Source organism: Camelus bactrianus, chromosome 5, assembly GCF_048773025.1.
Source record: "Camelus bactrianus isolate YW-2024 breed Bactrian camel chromosome 5, ASM4877302v1, whole genome shotgun sequence".
NCBI classification, from domain to species: Eukaryota; Metazoa; Chordata; class Mammalia; order Artiodactyla; family Camelidae; genus Camelus; species Camelus bactrianus.
The window spans coordinates 38,697,549-38,713,080 of record NC_133543.1 but is presented as its reverse complement, the minus strand read 5'-3'; the positions used below and the strand labels follow the sequence as shown (position 1 = coordinate 38,713,080).

General features: G+C 38.3%; 2 protein-coding genes across 11 annotated transcripts in view; one reads left to right on the top strand and one right to left on the bottom strand.

The window, feature by feature from the left end:
* Window positions 1-7,920, bottom strand: part of ARL6IP6 (ARF like GTPase 6 interacting protein 6) — a 35,512-nt gene extending 27,592 nt beyond the window's left edge. Inside the window, exons 1-3 of one of the 3 annotated variants that reach the window (XM_074363671.1) lie at window positions 7,694-7,920; window positions 6,505-6,678; window positions 4,926-4,979 (exon numbers count right to left, since the gene is read on the bottom strand). In XM_074363671.1, coding sequence (XP_074219772.1) covers window positions 4,926-4,979; window positions 6,505-6,678; window positions 7,694-7,919 — 454 coding nt within the window. In that variant the 5' untranslated portion in view covers window position 7,920. Of the gene's footprint in view, window positions 1-4,925; window positions 4,980-6,504; window positions 7,422-7,693 lie in introns of those variants that run through there. The other 2 variants (XM_074363672.1, XM_010967873.3) reach the window with 2 other exon arrangements.
* Window positions 7,427-15,532, top strand: part of PRPF40A (pre-mRNA processing factor 40 homolog A) — a 47,409-nt gene continuing 39,303 nt past the window's right edge. For 4 of the 8 annotated variants that reach the window (XM_045504953.2, XM_045504952.2, XM_045504951.2 and 1 more), the window contains exons 1-3: window positions 7,427-7,536; window positions 7,924-8,319; window positions 9,426-9,557. In XM_045504953.2, coding sequence (XP_045360909.2) covers window positions 8,110-8,319; window positions 9,426-9,557 — 342 coding nt within the window. In that variant the 5' untranslated portion in view covers window positions 7,427-7,536; window positions 7,924-8,109. Of the gene's footprint in view, window positions 7,537-7,917; window positions 8,320-9,425; window positions 9,558-15,532 lie in introns of those variants that run through there. The other 4 variants (XM_074363668.1, XM_045504954.2, XM_010967871.3 and 1 more) reach the window with 2 other exon arrangements.

Below are 15,532 nucleotides of genomic sequence, written 5' to 3'. Positions count from 1 at the left end.
ATGAACTTAAAAGCCTCTGCATAGCAAAGGAAACCATAAACAAAATGAAAAGACAACCTGGGAGGAAATATTTGTAAATGACTCAACCCTGATAAAGGACTTATTTCCAAAATATACAAACAGCTCATACAGCTTAACATATTTAAAAAAAACAAAACAAAACAAAAAAAACAACCCAATCAAAAAGTGGGCAGATCTAAACAGACATTTCTCCAAAGAAGGCATTCACATGGCCAACAGACAAATGAAAAGATACTCAATATTGCTAATTATTAGAGAAATGCAAATCAAAACTACAATGAGGTATCAACCCACACCAGTCAGAATGGCCATCATTACAGTCTACAAACAATTAATGCTGGAAAGTCTGTGGAGAAAAGGGAAGCCTATTACACTGCTGGTGGGAATGTAAACTGGTGCAGCCACTATGGAAGACTGTGTGGAGGTTCCTTAAAAAACTAAAAACAAAGAGTTACCATATAATCCAGCAATTCCACTCCTGGGCATATATCTGGAGAAAACTCTAATTTGAATAAATACACGCACCCGCAATGTTCACAGCAGTGCTATTTACAATAGCCAAGACATGGAAACAACCTAAATGTCCATCAAAAGATGAATGGATAAAGAAGTTGTGGCATATATACACAATAGAATATTACTCAACCATAAAAAAGAATGAAAAAAGAATATCACATGGTATCACTTATATGTGGAATCGAAATAAAGTTATATGAATGAACTTATTTACAAACCAGAAATAGACTCAGATATAGAAAACAAACTATAGTTACCAAAGGCGAAGTGAGGGGAAGGATAAATTAGGAGTTTGGGATTAACAGATACACACCACTATATATAAGAGATAAACAACAAGGACCTACTGTATAGCACAGGGAACTATATTTAATATCTTGTAATAACCTATTATGGAAAAGAATCTAAAAAACATACACTTGTATAACTGAATCACTTTGCTGTACACCTGAAACCAACATAACACTGTAAATCAACTATATTTCAATTAAAAAAAAAGAAAGTAGCCATAGACAATATATAAAGCAATGGGCAAGGCTATGCTACAATAAAATTTAATTTACAAAAACAGGTAGCAGGTCAGATTTGGCTTGAGGGCCATAGTTTGCTGACCTCTGCTCTGGAAAATTCCGTAATTATTTTCTTTTTACCATAGTTGAGAATAACTGATGCGTAATATTAAAATAATTCCTAATGTAATGAAATAGCAGAATGTTTCAAGCTACAAGAAAATAAGATCATTAAAATCTTAAAATGTATCTTGGATTTACAAAAGGGGCCAATGGACCAATATGGTAATTTCAAAATTAAATAAACTGTATTCTATCAAAAATATCAATTTTCTCTTTATTCTCTGGAAGGTTCCCTAAACAAGAATAAAAGTCATGAAATATCAATCCTTACAAATGGAACTACTCAAAACTAAAAACTAAAAAATGGGTCCAGTGGGCCCTGATCACAGACTGAGCATTAAAGCATGCAGCCAAATAAGTGACCGTTGATTTGGTAGATAAGGGAAGGTCTGAAATTTTACAAACTTAAAAAAAGAAAACCTTAAGGGTTTTTTTTTGTTGTTGTTGTTGTTGTTGATATGCCTGGGTTGGGAAATAGCGGCATCAGCATCACTCTGAAACTTAAAAAGAAATGCAAAATTTCGGTCTCCATCCCATACCTACTGAATAAGAAACTCTAAAGCAGGTGAAGCCTAGTAAAATGAATTTTAACAAGGTTTCCACAAAATTCTGCTTTCAGCTAAAGACTGACTTCATTAGCCTAAGAAACATCCCTCCCGATGACCAAAGTTGGGCCAGGCAGTACCACACTTGCAATAATAAACCATTTTCTTGATATTTCGAGGTCCCAAAGTCTTGTTCTCATTACTGCTTTTATGTGTTAAGAGGAGACCTGTAATGATTTAATGACTAATAGTTTAGTTGCACACTAATAATTCTTGCTAATAACCTATATACTGTTTCTGCCTAATTACCATGCCTAAACTATCTCATGGCATAAAAATTCTAATACATACTATAGAGTTTTGCATTAAAAGCAAATAGTTTACAGTGATGGATGCAGGACAGTTGGGAATACCAGGTGAAATAACATATGTAAAAGATTAACAGTTTTTTGCATACTACAAAAGTTCAATAGTATTGTTAATTGTTGAACATGTTACTTAACACTTCCATAAGCTTAAATTTGTGCTTTTTTTTAAAAAAACAAAGTTTTCCTCATTGGGAGTTACAGTCATTCATTATAAACAATAGAGAGTAAAAAAACAAAACCAAAAACCTGTAATTCCAAAACCCAGATAACTGACATTTTGGTTGTATCCTTCCAGGCTTTTTGGGCTTTTATTTTTCTCTTCTTTTTTGCCTTAGTCATTGTTCTTTTATTAATATGAGTAAGTAGTATACACAGTTTTACAAAGACTGTGCTACAGAATAGGGTAACATATTTGGGAATTTTTAAATAAAATATTAGAGTTCATTATTTCATTTAAATGAAATATTAGACTTATTGTTAAAAATTCATTAACAATTTGTGAAATTTTAAATGCAACATTAGAGTTACATTAAAAGGAAATGTATTATTTCCATAATAAGCTGTGGGCTCAAATTACAAAGTTCATACATTCACTACGAAGTTCAAGTCCATGATTTCAATCATCTTTCATTGCAAGGAAGAAATTGAATGAGTTGCTCTCAACTTGTGTCTTTGTAAGAAAATGAGTCACTTCCCAACACACCCTTTCTCTTGGAAATTTTTACTGTGTTGCTAATGTTCTAGATCATGAAATTATGATGGTACAGAGTCTCACTGATCACTTTGCAGAAGAAAAGAAATAAAACATGATCTCTTTAAAATTAGCTGGCTTCATCTTTGAACTCAGTATATGTGCAAAAGCCTGGAAACATCTCCATCATCAAAGTAAATGGGCAGCTAAAAAATGAGACAAGCCCTTGACATTGCAAGATGCAAGAAATCTGCTCTAAGCTACAAAAGGGACTTAAATGGTTAACTATTAACTAGATGTCAAGGAATGAGGCATCAAAGATCAAGTTTAAAAGCTTTTTAAGACACTGAAGGAATGCTGTAAACTCTGATTATAATTTCTGTATGGCATTGATTATTTACAATGTTTATAAAAGTACTAGCCCTACATTTAAGTTGGTATCAATAGTCTTAGATTAAGTATTTTCTGGTAAAGGATTTTCCTTAGGTATTTATTTCAGGCTTGCCTCAAGCAAAAGGTCATTTTATCATACCTTATATTGAGACTAGGGAAAAAATGCAAAAATTAGAAATAAGATTGTGTGAAATGTAGTAAAATTAGGAAAAATGTGACAGATACAAAACCCAATATGCAAAAATGAAACAACTCAAAGTCATATATGATAGTGCAATCAATTTGGTTGGAGAATAACCTTAAGGAGGAATGACTGGAATGTGACTTTAAATAAACTGAAATAAATTTTTATTTTATTAATCTTCCTAAAAAATAGGCTTACAGTAGTGGATGGTTTGCAGGACAACTATAAAAGGAAAGCCCTAAGAACTCTGCAGTGTGACTCCTATGCCACTCCTGATTGTTCCTGAATCTTGAAAGTGAATTCACATCATTGGCAAAGACTTACATAGTAATCTTCCTATTTGCTGTCATAGGTATCTATCAGGCATACCTAAAAATAAGACTATTTAACAAGTAAAAAAGGAAGCAGAGCAATGACAAAGCCCTATTATGTTTTTTTTTTTTGGTATTAAACAAGCCATTCCTTCAGATAAGTGCCACCCATCCTTTTCATAAATGTGAAACCTTGTCAACAATTAAATAGCAAGTTAGAATTCATGCCTAGTTCTTAAGATTCTGTTTCTACGACATGAAGAGTTGACAGATCCATAAATGCTAAGAAAAGCCTTATAATCTCAGTTGTTTTTTCCAGATGAAACAGTATAACAACATACACGAGTAACTAAAAAATACATGTTTTTTTCATGCAAGAAGTTGAGACAAGCATTGACATTTCCTGGGACATGCAGCAAGCTAATTTGCTTATAATTTGAAGATAAAGGTTTCCCCTTCTGCAAAATCAGGTGGATATACCTTGTATCACCATGAGGACATTAGCCTTAAAGAGGTAGATTAGTTTAGCTAAGACTAGAGGGAGGAAGTAACATGAGAGCAGCACCTCATCCCCCTCCCTGCCCAATTCAGAGTGATTGGTCAAATAAATTATGGCAAACAGGAGGAAAATATGCCAAACAGGTAAAGTTCTGAACACTTCAAAATCATTTCGGCAGAGAGAAATAAAGATAAGTAATCCTTGAATTTTTCACTACAAACCTGTCAACTATAGCATTCTACATACTACAGAAACTCAGCTCTGACTCTTCCCTAGTCATGATTAACCCATTCAAGTATGTCCAATGATTTTCTTGTTTTAGAAACCAAGTGGCTTATAAGAGATTTGAACTTAAATTTCTCCTGAGGTCTGTTTAAGATGTTATCTTTAATAAGTTTGTGAGAAAAAAAAATTTTTTTTCCTGTTTGTTTTTTATTCCTAGGAAGAAATGTAGACTCTTTCAAAAGGTAACTAAAAAAATATTAAAACACTGGGTCTTCATCATATACAGTTGTGTTCAAAATGTATTCCTGTTCTATACCTGTGCCTGGTGTACACACACACACACACACACACCCCCCCCATACATATATGAAGAGAAAATCTCATAAAACTTACCACACACATATACAAGTGAAAAAGACTGACAATCAGTTTCACAGGGAATATATTAAATATTTAATCCAAAATTTTGTATAGTTTTAACATGACCTAGAAAAACAAAAGTGAGCTCAAAATCAAATCAAGTGACAATTAAGTCCATACCTAACAGCCCAGTGTGTACATCATCTTCATTCTTCAAATTCTCAGCATGTAACTCTGTAAATACAAAAAGGGCTTGGGTAAAATGGATGATTTTATAATTCGAACAGCAGCTCAAAGGCTGGAAAGGCATTGTGGAGTTGCGGGAAGTGCTCTGGAGTCTGAAACAACTGGGTTCAAATTCTGATCCCACTTACTAGCTATGTGACCCTAGGTAAATAAATAATAGATGTCTCTATGAGTCCAATGCCATGTATATAAAATGAGAAGTTTTATTCCTTAGGCTGTTGTAAAGACATTTTATGTAATGCAAATTACTAGGTTCTGAGTTCAGTAGCTTTCTCAATTCTCCAAACTAAGCACAGACCAACATCGTCTGCAATGGACTTCCACTTACCAGGTTTTGTGACTTTACAAACAAAAGCAATCTCTCAGAGCAAAAAAGAAATTACCCACAAGACAAAAACTCCAAATTGCAGCAAAAAAATGGAGGAGAGTTATAAGAATGAAACACTGGCACCTAAATATTTAACACTGATAGTTTACACCCAATACCATTGTATGAAGAGGTAAAACTCTCACATTAACTTGTCAATCTGTCTTCTGTATGAAAATCAAGCATGGTAAGCTGTTAGATGTTATCTGCAGCCCACTAAGGGCTTGGAAGCAATGAGGAAAAATTAAAATTGGTTTAATTCTATATAGTGAGGTAAAACTAATGCTACAGTGACAATGTGTCGAGTGCTTTCATACAACAAACTAGGTAGTCTTTTCTGTTTACATTTTTCTTTTTTAATAATTTAGCCTAAAACTTACACACCAGCGAGAACTGAGATTTTAAACTCAGGTCTGATTCTTTCCACTGCGATATAAAAAATCCAACCACATAATACATCCGTATAAGCTTTGGAAAGCCTTTCAAGGCACATCTCTTTCTATTCTAACCTGGACAATATTTCAACTTCAGACATCAGAAAATAAAACCATTAACCTTCTGAAAAACAACTGTCTAGCTCCTGCAACAGAACCTTACCACTACACTGGGTGGTAAACCTAATACAAAACCGAGGGACTAATTATGTTACCTATAAAAGTATAAAGTTGGGCTGTGGGAGGGAAATCTTTGCCCTTTAGGAATTCTGTTAAGTGTACAGAGAAATCGGTGGATTGCACATCTTTTGACTATTTGTGGATTAAAGTCTTTGAACGTGGATAGCCTATTTTAATTATACACACCTTTCGCCATCTTCCTTTAATGATGGTTTTACATTTTGCTTCATTTTGTCAATATTTTACCTTAAGTATTCACCGACTTTAAGATATTGCTTCTTCAAGACTACCCACTTAATAAAGACCCATTCTTAAAATAGTCCCCTGATCGGGGACCAAGATCCGTTTAACGGTTAAGGGAAGACAAGGGAAAACCAAAGAAAGACGCAGGTAAGGTCTCTGGATGGAAGGCGGCTACCAGCTTGCGGGGGTTTGATGGGGAGGAGGAGATGAAGGCGAGAGCCACGTTCAGACTTAACTAAAGTAACTAAAGTAAACGCTGGACAGACTTTTAAGGCTTGGGATTTAGTACCTTTTACGATCAGGTAGGTGATGGCGAGCAGGATGGCGAGGAGGACGGCGAACAGCAGCGAACATAAAATAGAGAGGACCTGGACAGGCCACCGCCGAGCCTGGGTTCGGCAGCCCGCGTCCGCCGAGAAGATGCCATTCCGCTTATCCGGGAGGACCGGAGACCCGTCCCCACCTGGCGGGAGTAGCGAGATCTTTCTAGGTTCTGACGACGCCCCAGCCGAGAACTCCGCCCGTAAGTCACGGGCCACTCGGTCACATCCCTCCTCTTCGTCGACTTCACCCTCACCCCAACTGTCTCCCTGACTGAAAGTGGAAAACGACGGCCGACCGAAAGGGACAGGGGTGCCAAGACGGCGAAGCCTCCCGCTCTCCACGAACGACATGGCGGGAAAGATAGTGAGGCCCGCCGAGGTCAAGCGTCGCCCACGAGCCCCGCCCCGCGCTCGCAGAAGCCAACCAGCGGCCGCGTCCCCCAAGGCCTCCACCATCCGACCCCGGTGAGCAAGGGTACGCGGTGAAACGGGGAAGGTGCTGTGAGGCCCCAGGAAAGTCTGGTGGCCCTGGACCAGAGCTGGAGGAGGCTTTTGGCGCCTCCAAACAGTAAGAGGAAGAGGGAGCGGGAAAGCGCGCGGGGAGAGGTGAGCCGAGGCCAAAAGCAACGGAGTCTCCTCCCCTTGCGGTGTTTTGTCCCTGCCGGAGACCTCCGCCGTTACCGCGTCACCTCCAGGCAAGTGCGCGCTTGAGCAGCCCGAAAGCCACACCTCCCCAACGCCTGGTCCTAGTGCCCGCCCATACCCCTCTAATTCACATTTCCGAACCTATTTGCTTTCTCCCTTCTTTCCCTCTACGCCTGCACGCTTCCCCCGCTTCCCTCAATAACGGCAGCTTACTGCCCAGCACTCTCGCCTCCCTTAACTGCGCATTCCGCTTCCCCCTTCGCATTGTTCTCCCCGCCCCTAGCACAACTTCCCTCCACGCCGCTCGGCACGCCTCCTCCCTCCCCTCCGCCCCGGCGCGCGCTCACCAGCTGGTGCGTACAGAGCTCGAACCCGCTCCTCACGACCCCTCCTCTCGCCTTCCCCGCCCCCTCCCTCCGCCTCGAGCCCTGCGCGCGTGCACCTGGCCCCAGCCACCGCTAACGCTAGAAGCTGCTTACCCCACCCCCACCCCACCCTACCCCGCCCTACCCCGCCGCACCCCACCCCTGGCGGCCTCAGGTTTGTGGGGCGTCCGTAACTCGGGCGGGGGGGTGAAGGTGGTGGGCCCCCACTGCCCCACCCACTGCGGGGTGAGGCGATCTAAGCTCGGGAAGCTGGAACACTGTCGTCTTCCCTTCCCTGGGGGAAGTTGGTGGAGTTTTCCCGGCTGAGGACTCGGCGCAGAAACTTCCTCCGTCCCCCTCCCCCCCTCCATGCAGGCGACGCCGAGTGAGGCTGAGGCTGGGGGCGAATCGCCGAAGAGCTGCGTGTCGGCAGCGCAGCCTGATTGGACGGCGGGGAAGCCTGTCAGCTTATTGGCCCCGCTGATCCCGCCCCGTAGCGCAGGGCAGCCTTTAACCTTTGGCCCCAGTGGGCGCCAGCCACTCAGATCGCTTCTTGTTGGTATGTGTAGCGGCAGCGGCCGCCGGCGGAGCAGTCTGAGCCCGACGATGAGGCCGGGGACGGGAGCTGAGCGTGGAGGCCTCATGGTGAGTGAAATGGAGAGCCATCCTCCCTCGCGGGGTCCCGGGGACGGGGAGCGGAGATTGTCCGGCTCAAGCCTCTGCTCCAGCTCTTGGGTCTCTGCTGACGGCTTCCTGAGGAGACGGCCCTCGGTAAGGGATCAGTGGGGCAGGGGGAAGGCGGCACAATGAAAAACGGAGTCAGAGACAGGAAGCTTTCTCCAAAAGGAGAAGATGAGAGTGGACGAAGGAAGAGCTCGAGATGGTGGGATATGTTCCGAGGGAGAGAAATGGAGGGCGGAGATGCACAAAGGAAAGGAAGTGGGACCCTGGAAGTTCCCAGTGGGTTTGGCCTAGGCAGATGCGCGGTGGAGGTGCTGGGCCCCGGGCGGGGTGAGCGTTTTTGAGAGGTAGGCCTGATTTAGCAGGTTGAGAGAGGCAGAGACTTGATTCTGTAGACTTTAAAAGAGGCTGCCAGAATCTCTTACCAGTAGTTGTTGTCTGCAGCAGGAAAACAGTTGGGAGAATTGGCAGGGAGAATTATCTGGCTTTAAGACCAGGAACAATGGACACACAAGTAAAGAAAATAGTTGTCTTATAAAAACGCGTTAAAATGCGTGGATTTGTCGTTTTTCATTTAGGGTCCGGGAATGACAGACCTCAGTCTTTGAAAAAAATATTTTGGTAGAAGTAACTTTCTCTGTATGAGAGGTTCTATTAGGAAATAATACGTTTATTTGTTAGAGGTGTGTTGTCCCTTGGTACCTAGACTGCTTTTTAAGGCCAGCCCTCATCTGAGTTAATTTGTAAATTCAGTGTTTTAAAGCTTAAAATCAGTTAGAAATGCATTTAAGAATGAGTAGCGTTGTAAAATAAGAAGAGCTGACTATGTGTGAAGTAGGACAGAGTTGTGGTTTCAACATAACAGTTTTTAAGTTGGCTTTTACGTGCATTTCTTCCCAGTTTAGCAAGCCAATTAGTAACTGAGTAAGTTGGCATGCTTCTTAAAAGCCAAAACTGTAAAGTAGCTGTCCGCTAGATTTTTACTTTCTCCATTTTGTTCAGGAAATTGGTCATTTGCAGGCTTGTTATAAATACTGGTGCAATGCATTTTATTTAAGACAGTAAGGTATAACTAACCCAATAATTGAATCGCACATTAGCCGAGTATCATGCCATTCACATAACTGATTTGTTGAAGTCAGATTTTTGAAAAGCATTTGTTACTTGCTAATTTTTAAATTGTCCCTCTTTTTCAGATGGGGCATCCTGGCATGCATTATGCCCCAATGGGCATGCACCCTATGGGTCAGAGAGCGAATATGCCGCCTGTACCTCATGGAATGATGCCACAAATGATGCCCCCTATGGGAGGGCCACCAATGGGACAAGTAAGAATGTTTTGTATTATTTTGTATTTATTTGTTTACTTTTGCCTGTGGTATTCTGTGTCAAAGAATTTCAAAATCTGGGTCAATACTTGCAAACTGTTTTAAGTTTTAGTTTGTCAAAATAATGGTTTCAAATAAGTGAGATGTTGAATTACACTAACCAAATTTTGGTTGTAATGAAAAGTCTTCTGTGTAAGAGATTTGCTTTCTACAGCAACAAAACTGAGTTGTTTGTTTGTTTAATTTAAAAGTAGCAATGTATATCTAGGCCTTTTAGTTTAATGACTTTTTTCCCTAAGTGTGTCAATTGAAGTTAACATTCTAAGAGTAAACGTCTGTTATGTCAGTGTAATTTATGTCAGTGGACCTTGTACATGCATAGAGTCTGAAAATAGTAATTGTTTAGGTGTTTGGCTTAGAATGAATTTTATTCCTGAAATAGCTTCCTGCTGTGTTTGGTGGGGGTAGAGGTGGGACGATTCTACTCTTAATTTGATTCTTCTTACGACAGTGCCAAATAAGTAGTTCATTTTTCACTTACACTGTTTTTTTTTGTTTGTTTTCTTAAATGCTTGTTGCTTCTGCACTCCTGCTTCTGAGCTGTCCCTTCCATCTCCAGCATAAATTGTAAACAAACATTTTGTGGGAGTGATTTGAACCAAAAGGTTTTATTGCTGACTCAGTGAATTAAATAGAATTGAATTCCCAGAGAAGCATCCAAGAAAGGTAACAGGTTCAGTTACCATGAATAATTTTATGCCCCCTGTTAGGTTCTATAATACACATATCCTTTGGTGGTTGGGTTCTTTCCATTTAAGTATCACAATAAATCATCAAATATTTAGGCTAACAGGATACTTTGGAAAGCCAGTCAGTTAGGTATGATCTTTCTGCTAATTGGAGTATTGCTTATTTTGATAGTTGTTTAAGCCTTGATGGATTGAGTTATTGGTGAAATTGTAGTAGAGGAAGGAGCTTGCTCTGTGTCTCTGTTTTTACTTAACCTTAAGAGTACAAGGGCTTAATGTCAAATGATTTTCTTCTTTTGTATTTGGAATATAGCCCTGAATTTTGTATAAAGATCTTTATTCAGAGGCACTAGGCCCAAAAGATTCTACCTATAGGAATTCTTTAAATAAAAGGACCATTTATTTTGTTACTCAAGAATAACACAAGTTTTAGAACTCCCTAGGTGATGGAGAAACCACTCCGATTCCTCTTCTGTTTCTTTCCATCTCTAAGCAGCAAGGAGCTCTTCTTGTTTTCTTAGTAGAGCTGCTCTAACTAGATAATGAGCTTTAAAAAATATTTATTCTTTAAATGCTCTGGTTCTTATTTAAAATTAGTTTCTTTCCACAGAAAGATAAAATAAAACAATTTGCTACTGCCAGATGCTTCTCTCTTTTCTGGGGCCTTCTGTTTCCATTGGGCCAATCAAGGTAAGTTTTGCAAGGGATTGACCTGCTTACCCTTGCTGAATTGGTGCTGTTGCACTACCAAAACCAAGATACCAGCTAGTCATTTCTAGTAAAATGCAGATTTTATTTTTTTTTTAGGCACTCACACGTATCTCATTGACATAAGCTGGTCACAGTTTGCTTTATGGCCCTTTCTCTTTAACTATATAGTGACCATCTTCCTAGTAAGGTTACTTACTACTTAGTATACATCCATTCAAATACTCTGAATTTTACCTTGTGGTTTTCTTCTGCTTTTTTCCTAGGCCAGTATATGCTATGTGCTTTTAAGTGTACCTGGCTATTTAGATGTTTAGGAATCTGTCTCTTTCTGTTGGCTCCTGTTAGAATAATGAATGAATGATTTAACAGTCCAGCTCTGAGAGACTCAGGAGAATCCCTGTTTTTTCCCTTAGCTTATTCCTTTTTTTCCCTCTTGATATCTAACAAATATGGGGCCCAAATCTTGGTAAAACAAATTCTTATTTTAGCTTTGATAACAGGCTGTGGGAGCATAGATAATATAAATTATCATGTAATCCAGAAATTAATTTAAAGTACTATAAACAGCTACCTTAAAATAAAAGTTGATAATTAGCAAAATTAATTGTTTTTTCTGCATCATTTCTTCTGTCTACCCACCGTCAGAGGTATTAATGAGTAGTAAGTGGTCAGAGATAATGAGAAGAAGCAGGGTGCCTTTACAGCTTGCTATGGTGACACAGAGTTGATAGAGTTCTGCCATCCAGTTTAAAAAGTTAATTCACAAATGCTTTAGACTTTGGGACTGAAGGTTATGAGTACCTTCATGTAAATTGCCTAGTTCACATTACGATTGCATTCTGGGACCAGCTGAGGATGAAAATTGGTGGCGGTCTTACTTGCAAAATGATTATAGTCTTTGGAATGTTACTGAACATGACATTAAAACTTGTTTGTAAAATGATATGCAGACTGGATATAATAACAATCTACAGAAGCCAGAGCTTGCACTTTCTGACATGCAGCAAATTATTTATATTAAAGTAGTGTGTTTTCTTTTGTTTTAATTCAGGAGATAACCTAGAATGCCCTTTATAGAATTCAGGCTGAATCTGTTGGTAGTAATAAATATTTAGAAATTATCAAGTAGAGCTTAATAATATTCTTTCAAGTTTATCTCAATTATCTATCCTTTAAGTTAAACTTGCCTATTTCTTATTTTATGTTAATTTCATGTAGGAAAGTTGTGCTTCTGCTTTTACAGAATTATAGGATCTTACAGCTGGGAAAGGGACCTTACAAGTTGTATAAATGTTAATATATGAGCTAAACAATAGTTTATCATTGGTTGAAAAACCATAGTAGTAAAATAATTTTCCTGCGTGGTAGCAGTAGTCAAATTTCTAGTAGAGATTTGTATTAAGACATAATTATGTGTGAAGCTGTCATCTTTCTCCGTGTGTATAGTAAATAATGTTTTGCCTTTAAAATATTTTCACTTCTTTCTCGTTGTCTTTTCTATCATATAAACCATCCTTATTACAGATGATTTTGCCTTCTCTTAAGCCCCGATAAGTTTACCTGGCTCCTTTTTTCATTCTTAATTTTCTTTTTTTAATGAGAAGAGTAGAGTAAAAGACTTGTGGTCCCTTTCAGCTCTAACAGCCTATGATTCAGTTTAGGTCATTTGATAAGAATAGGGGATATCTATATAAGATTTTATGGGTTAATATTGAAATAAAAGAACAGAAAATTGTTAGTAATGCCTCCTTAATTCTAATTATTCAACACTTTTCTTTGTTCAATAAACTGATAAATGAATAATTGTTCTTTACAGACAAATTGGATTTTCTTGTTCTCATATTGAGTAAGGCAGGTTTTTATACATCTTATTTCTATTCCTGCTGCCATCTGAGCTTAAGTCGTTACACTCCTATGCCTAGGATATTCTTCATAACTTTTGAGCTGTTTTTCTTGCTCCAAGCCTGCTCCCCCTAAAACAATTCTCTTAGATTTCAGAAGGTTATTCCTTGCCTAGAAACTTCTGGTGTTGTTCTGTGCCTATAGCATAATGTCTACATTCCACAACTTAACTTTCAGTGATCTCCCTTAGTATAATCCAAGGCATGATTCTGAGCTGCTGGTCTTAACATTCCCTATTTTGAACCCAGACTTGTCTTTTCATGTTATCTTGAGTGATTATATTAGTTAACAACAGAGCTTATGCTGTTTTTCTTGCCCTCCGCCATCCTGCCCCCAGCTCACGACCATGATGAACTTCCCTTTACTTATCTAAGTTCTGCCATTTCAAGTCCTGCCTTCTCCAGGAGGTCCTTAGTAATAAATTTGCCCAGTATACACTTACCCTCCAGATTATTAAAATAAAATCATATGTGTTCTGCCCATAACTCTTACTATTTCACTTATTTTGGCACTTAGTTACTGATTTGTTTCATGGCTTGTTTGCTGTGGCTTCCCAATAGGTAATAGATTGTAAGCTCGTAGAGGGCAGGGCCTATATTCTTTATGTTTAAGAAGTCTGTATGTGCTGAGCACAGTTCTTGGCACATCATAGGTGCTCAGTAAAATACTTGTTGAATGAATGAAATAAACACATATACTTGTTTTCTACAATATAAGCAAGGAAGTTAGTGTTGCACATGACTGTTTTCAGTACTTACTTATGACTTTACATTGTTACCATTTACTGTTTTCAGTGTATGCCTCTACTGTTGCTTTTTCATTTGTCAGAAATGGATGATAAATAGGATGAAATACATTGTTTTGTTTGGTGAATAAAACAATTGCTTACATCCACTTTAAATTATAGGCAAATGTATTTCTGTCTCTGTGGCTTCATTGGTGATCATCTCTTTAATTTTTACCACAAATTTTTCCATACCCTAGGGAAAAATAATGATTTGGAGTAAAGGCATTCCAGAGAAATCTAACATATTGGTATCTTAGGTTTATCTGGCTACTTTGATAAATTGATTTGTTGCTGTTGCTTTTGAATTACCCTCACTTTTGAATCCTTTCCATTGAGTTGGACATTAGCCAGTAACAGAGACTTTTTTCCTAAGGTTATCTGCTCATAGATTATTGAATCTATGTAACTTTCTGTATGTGTTTACATTACCCAGGTGAGTACATTTTAAAAAATAGATTGACCCATACCTACTGTGTTAGTGTAACTTTTGGGCTGTGTTTATACTTAAATTTTGATAGGTTTCACTAATAATACTAGAAGATAAGTTTATTTTGCTTATCTTTAGATAGCAAATCGTTTAAATATGAACTCATCTATTCAAAAACTTCAGCTTGATTAGTGTTTCTGCGTATATGGGGATTACTTGGAGGGATCTAAGAAGACTGTAACTTTATAAAAATAAACTATACCCCTTCCCCCTTTGCAATTCAAAGGGCACAGTATTTTCTAAAGATGCTAAGAGGTCCTGCAGAAGCCTTTTAAAACTTTTTACTCAATGTTTCTTGGTTTTATTTAGCCATCTTCCCCTCCCCCACTTCCACACTACCTTACCCCCTTGTTGTTTGTTTTGCTTTGTCTAGCACATTGCATGGAATTAACGTTCCATGAAATTAGCATTTTGTGAGAAATGGTAAATTGGGGCCACTTATCCATTTGGTCTGCTCTTCAGGAGAAAAAGGCCACATCGAAATAAGTTAGTATTATTAATGCACATAAATTAAGCAGCTTGTAGTGTGCGACAAGTGTATTCATTAAGTAGTGGAATCAAAAAGGAAAAAGAACAAATCTCAACAGGTTAACCTATTGGTTAAATGAGTTTGTTAGATGTGCTGATGACGTGACTTCCAATCATCATGAAGTAGTATATCAGTAAGATAATAAAGATTTGGCAAATATGTATGAATCCATAGCTGTGTACTAGTTTTTGTTTTTTACCTAGAGAAGTAACAGGTCTAAGTTGTAAAGATTTTTAAGTAGGAATGAATAGGTATATACTGTCTCATATAAAGTTGTCATTAGTCTTTCATTCTTATTTCCTATTTTCATACCTTCATATTTCCATTGTCAGTTGTCAGTAGACAGTATCCATTTTAGTTAGTAGAAATTCTTCTTGGCTGTGATATTAGTATAAAGTTGAATGATGTATATACCCTGCACACAACGAACTTACATGTATTACTTAGATGCCTAGCTGAAATGTTTACTCATCTTTTAACTGCTGATTTGACTGTCATGATACTTCTAGACATGTCAAATAATCATGTTTCTTTTGCTTACTAAAGAAAGTTACTTGTAATTAGTGGTTAATACTGATGTAGTATTTTGCATGATGGGCTTGAGAGAAAACCTACTTCTATCTGCTTCTTTCTTACTTGGTATGTTTCTTACGTGGTATATGATCTTGGTATATGTTTCTTTGAGCATCAGGTATCGAGAAAGTTATTACTTCTTTGAAAGGTGTTTTTTTTTTAAGTAATAGCAAGATCATTACATATTTACGACCATATATTTGATAAATACAATAGAAGATTACTTTCTCTCATATA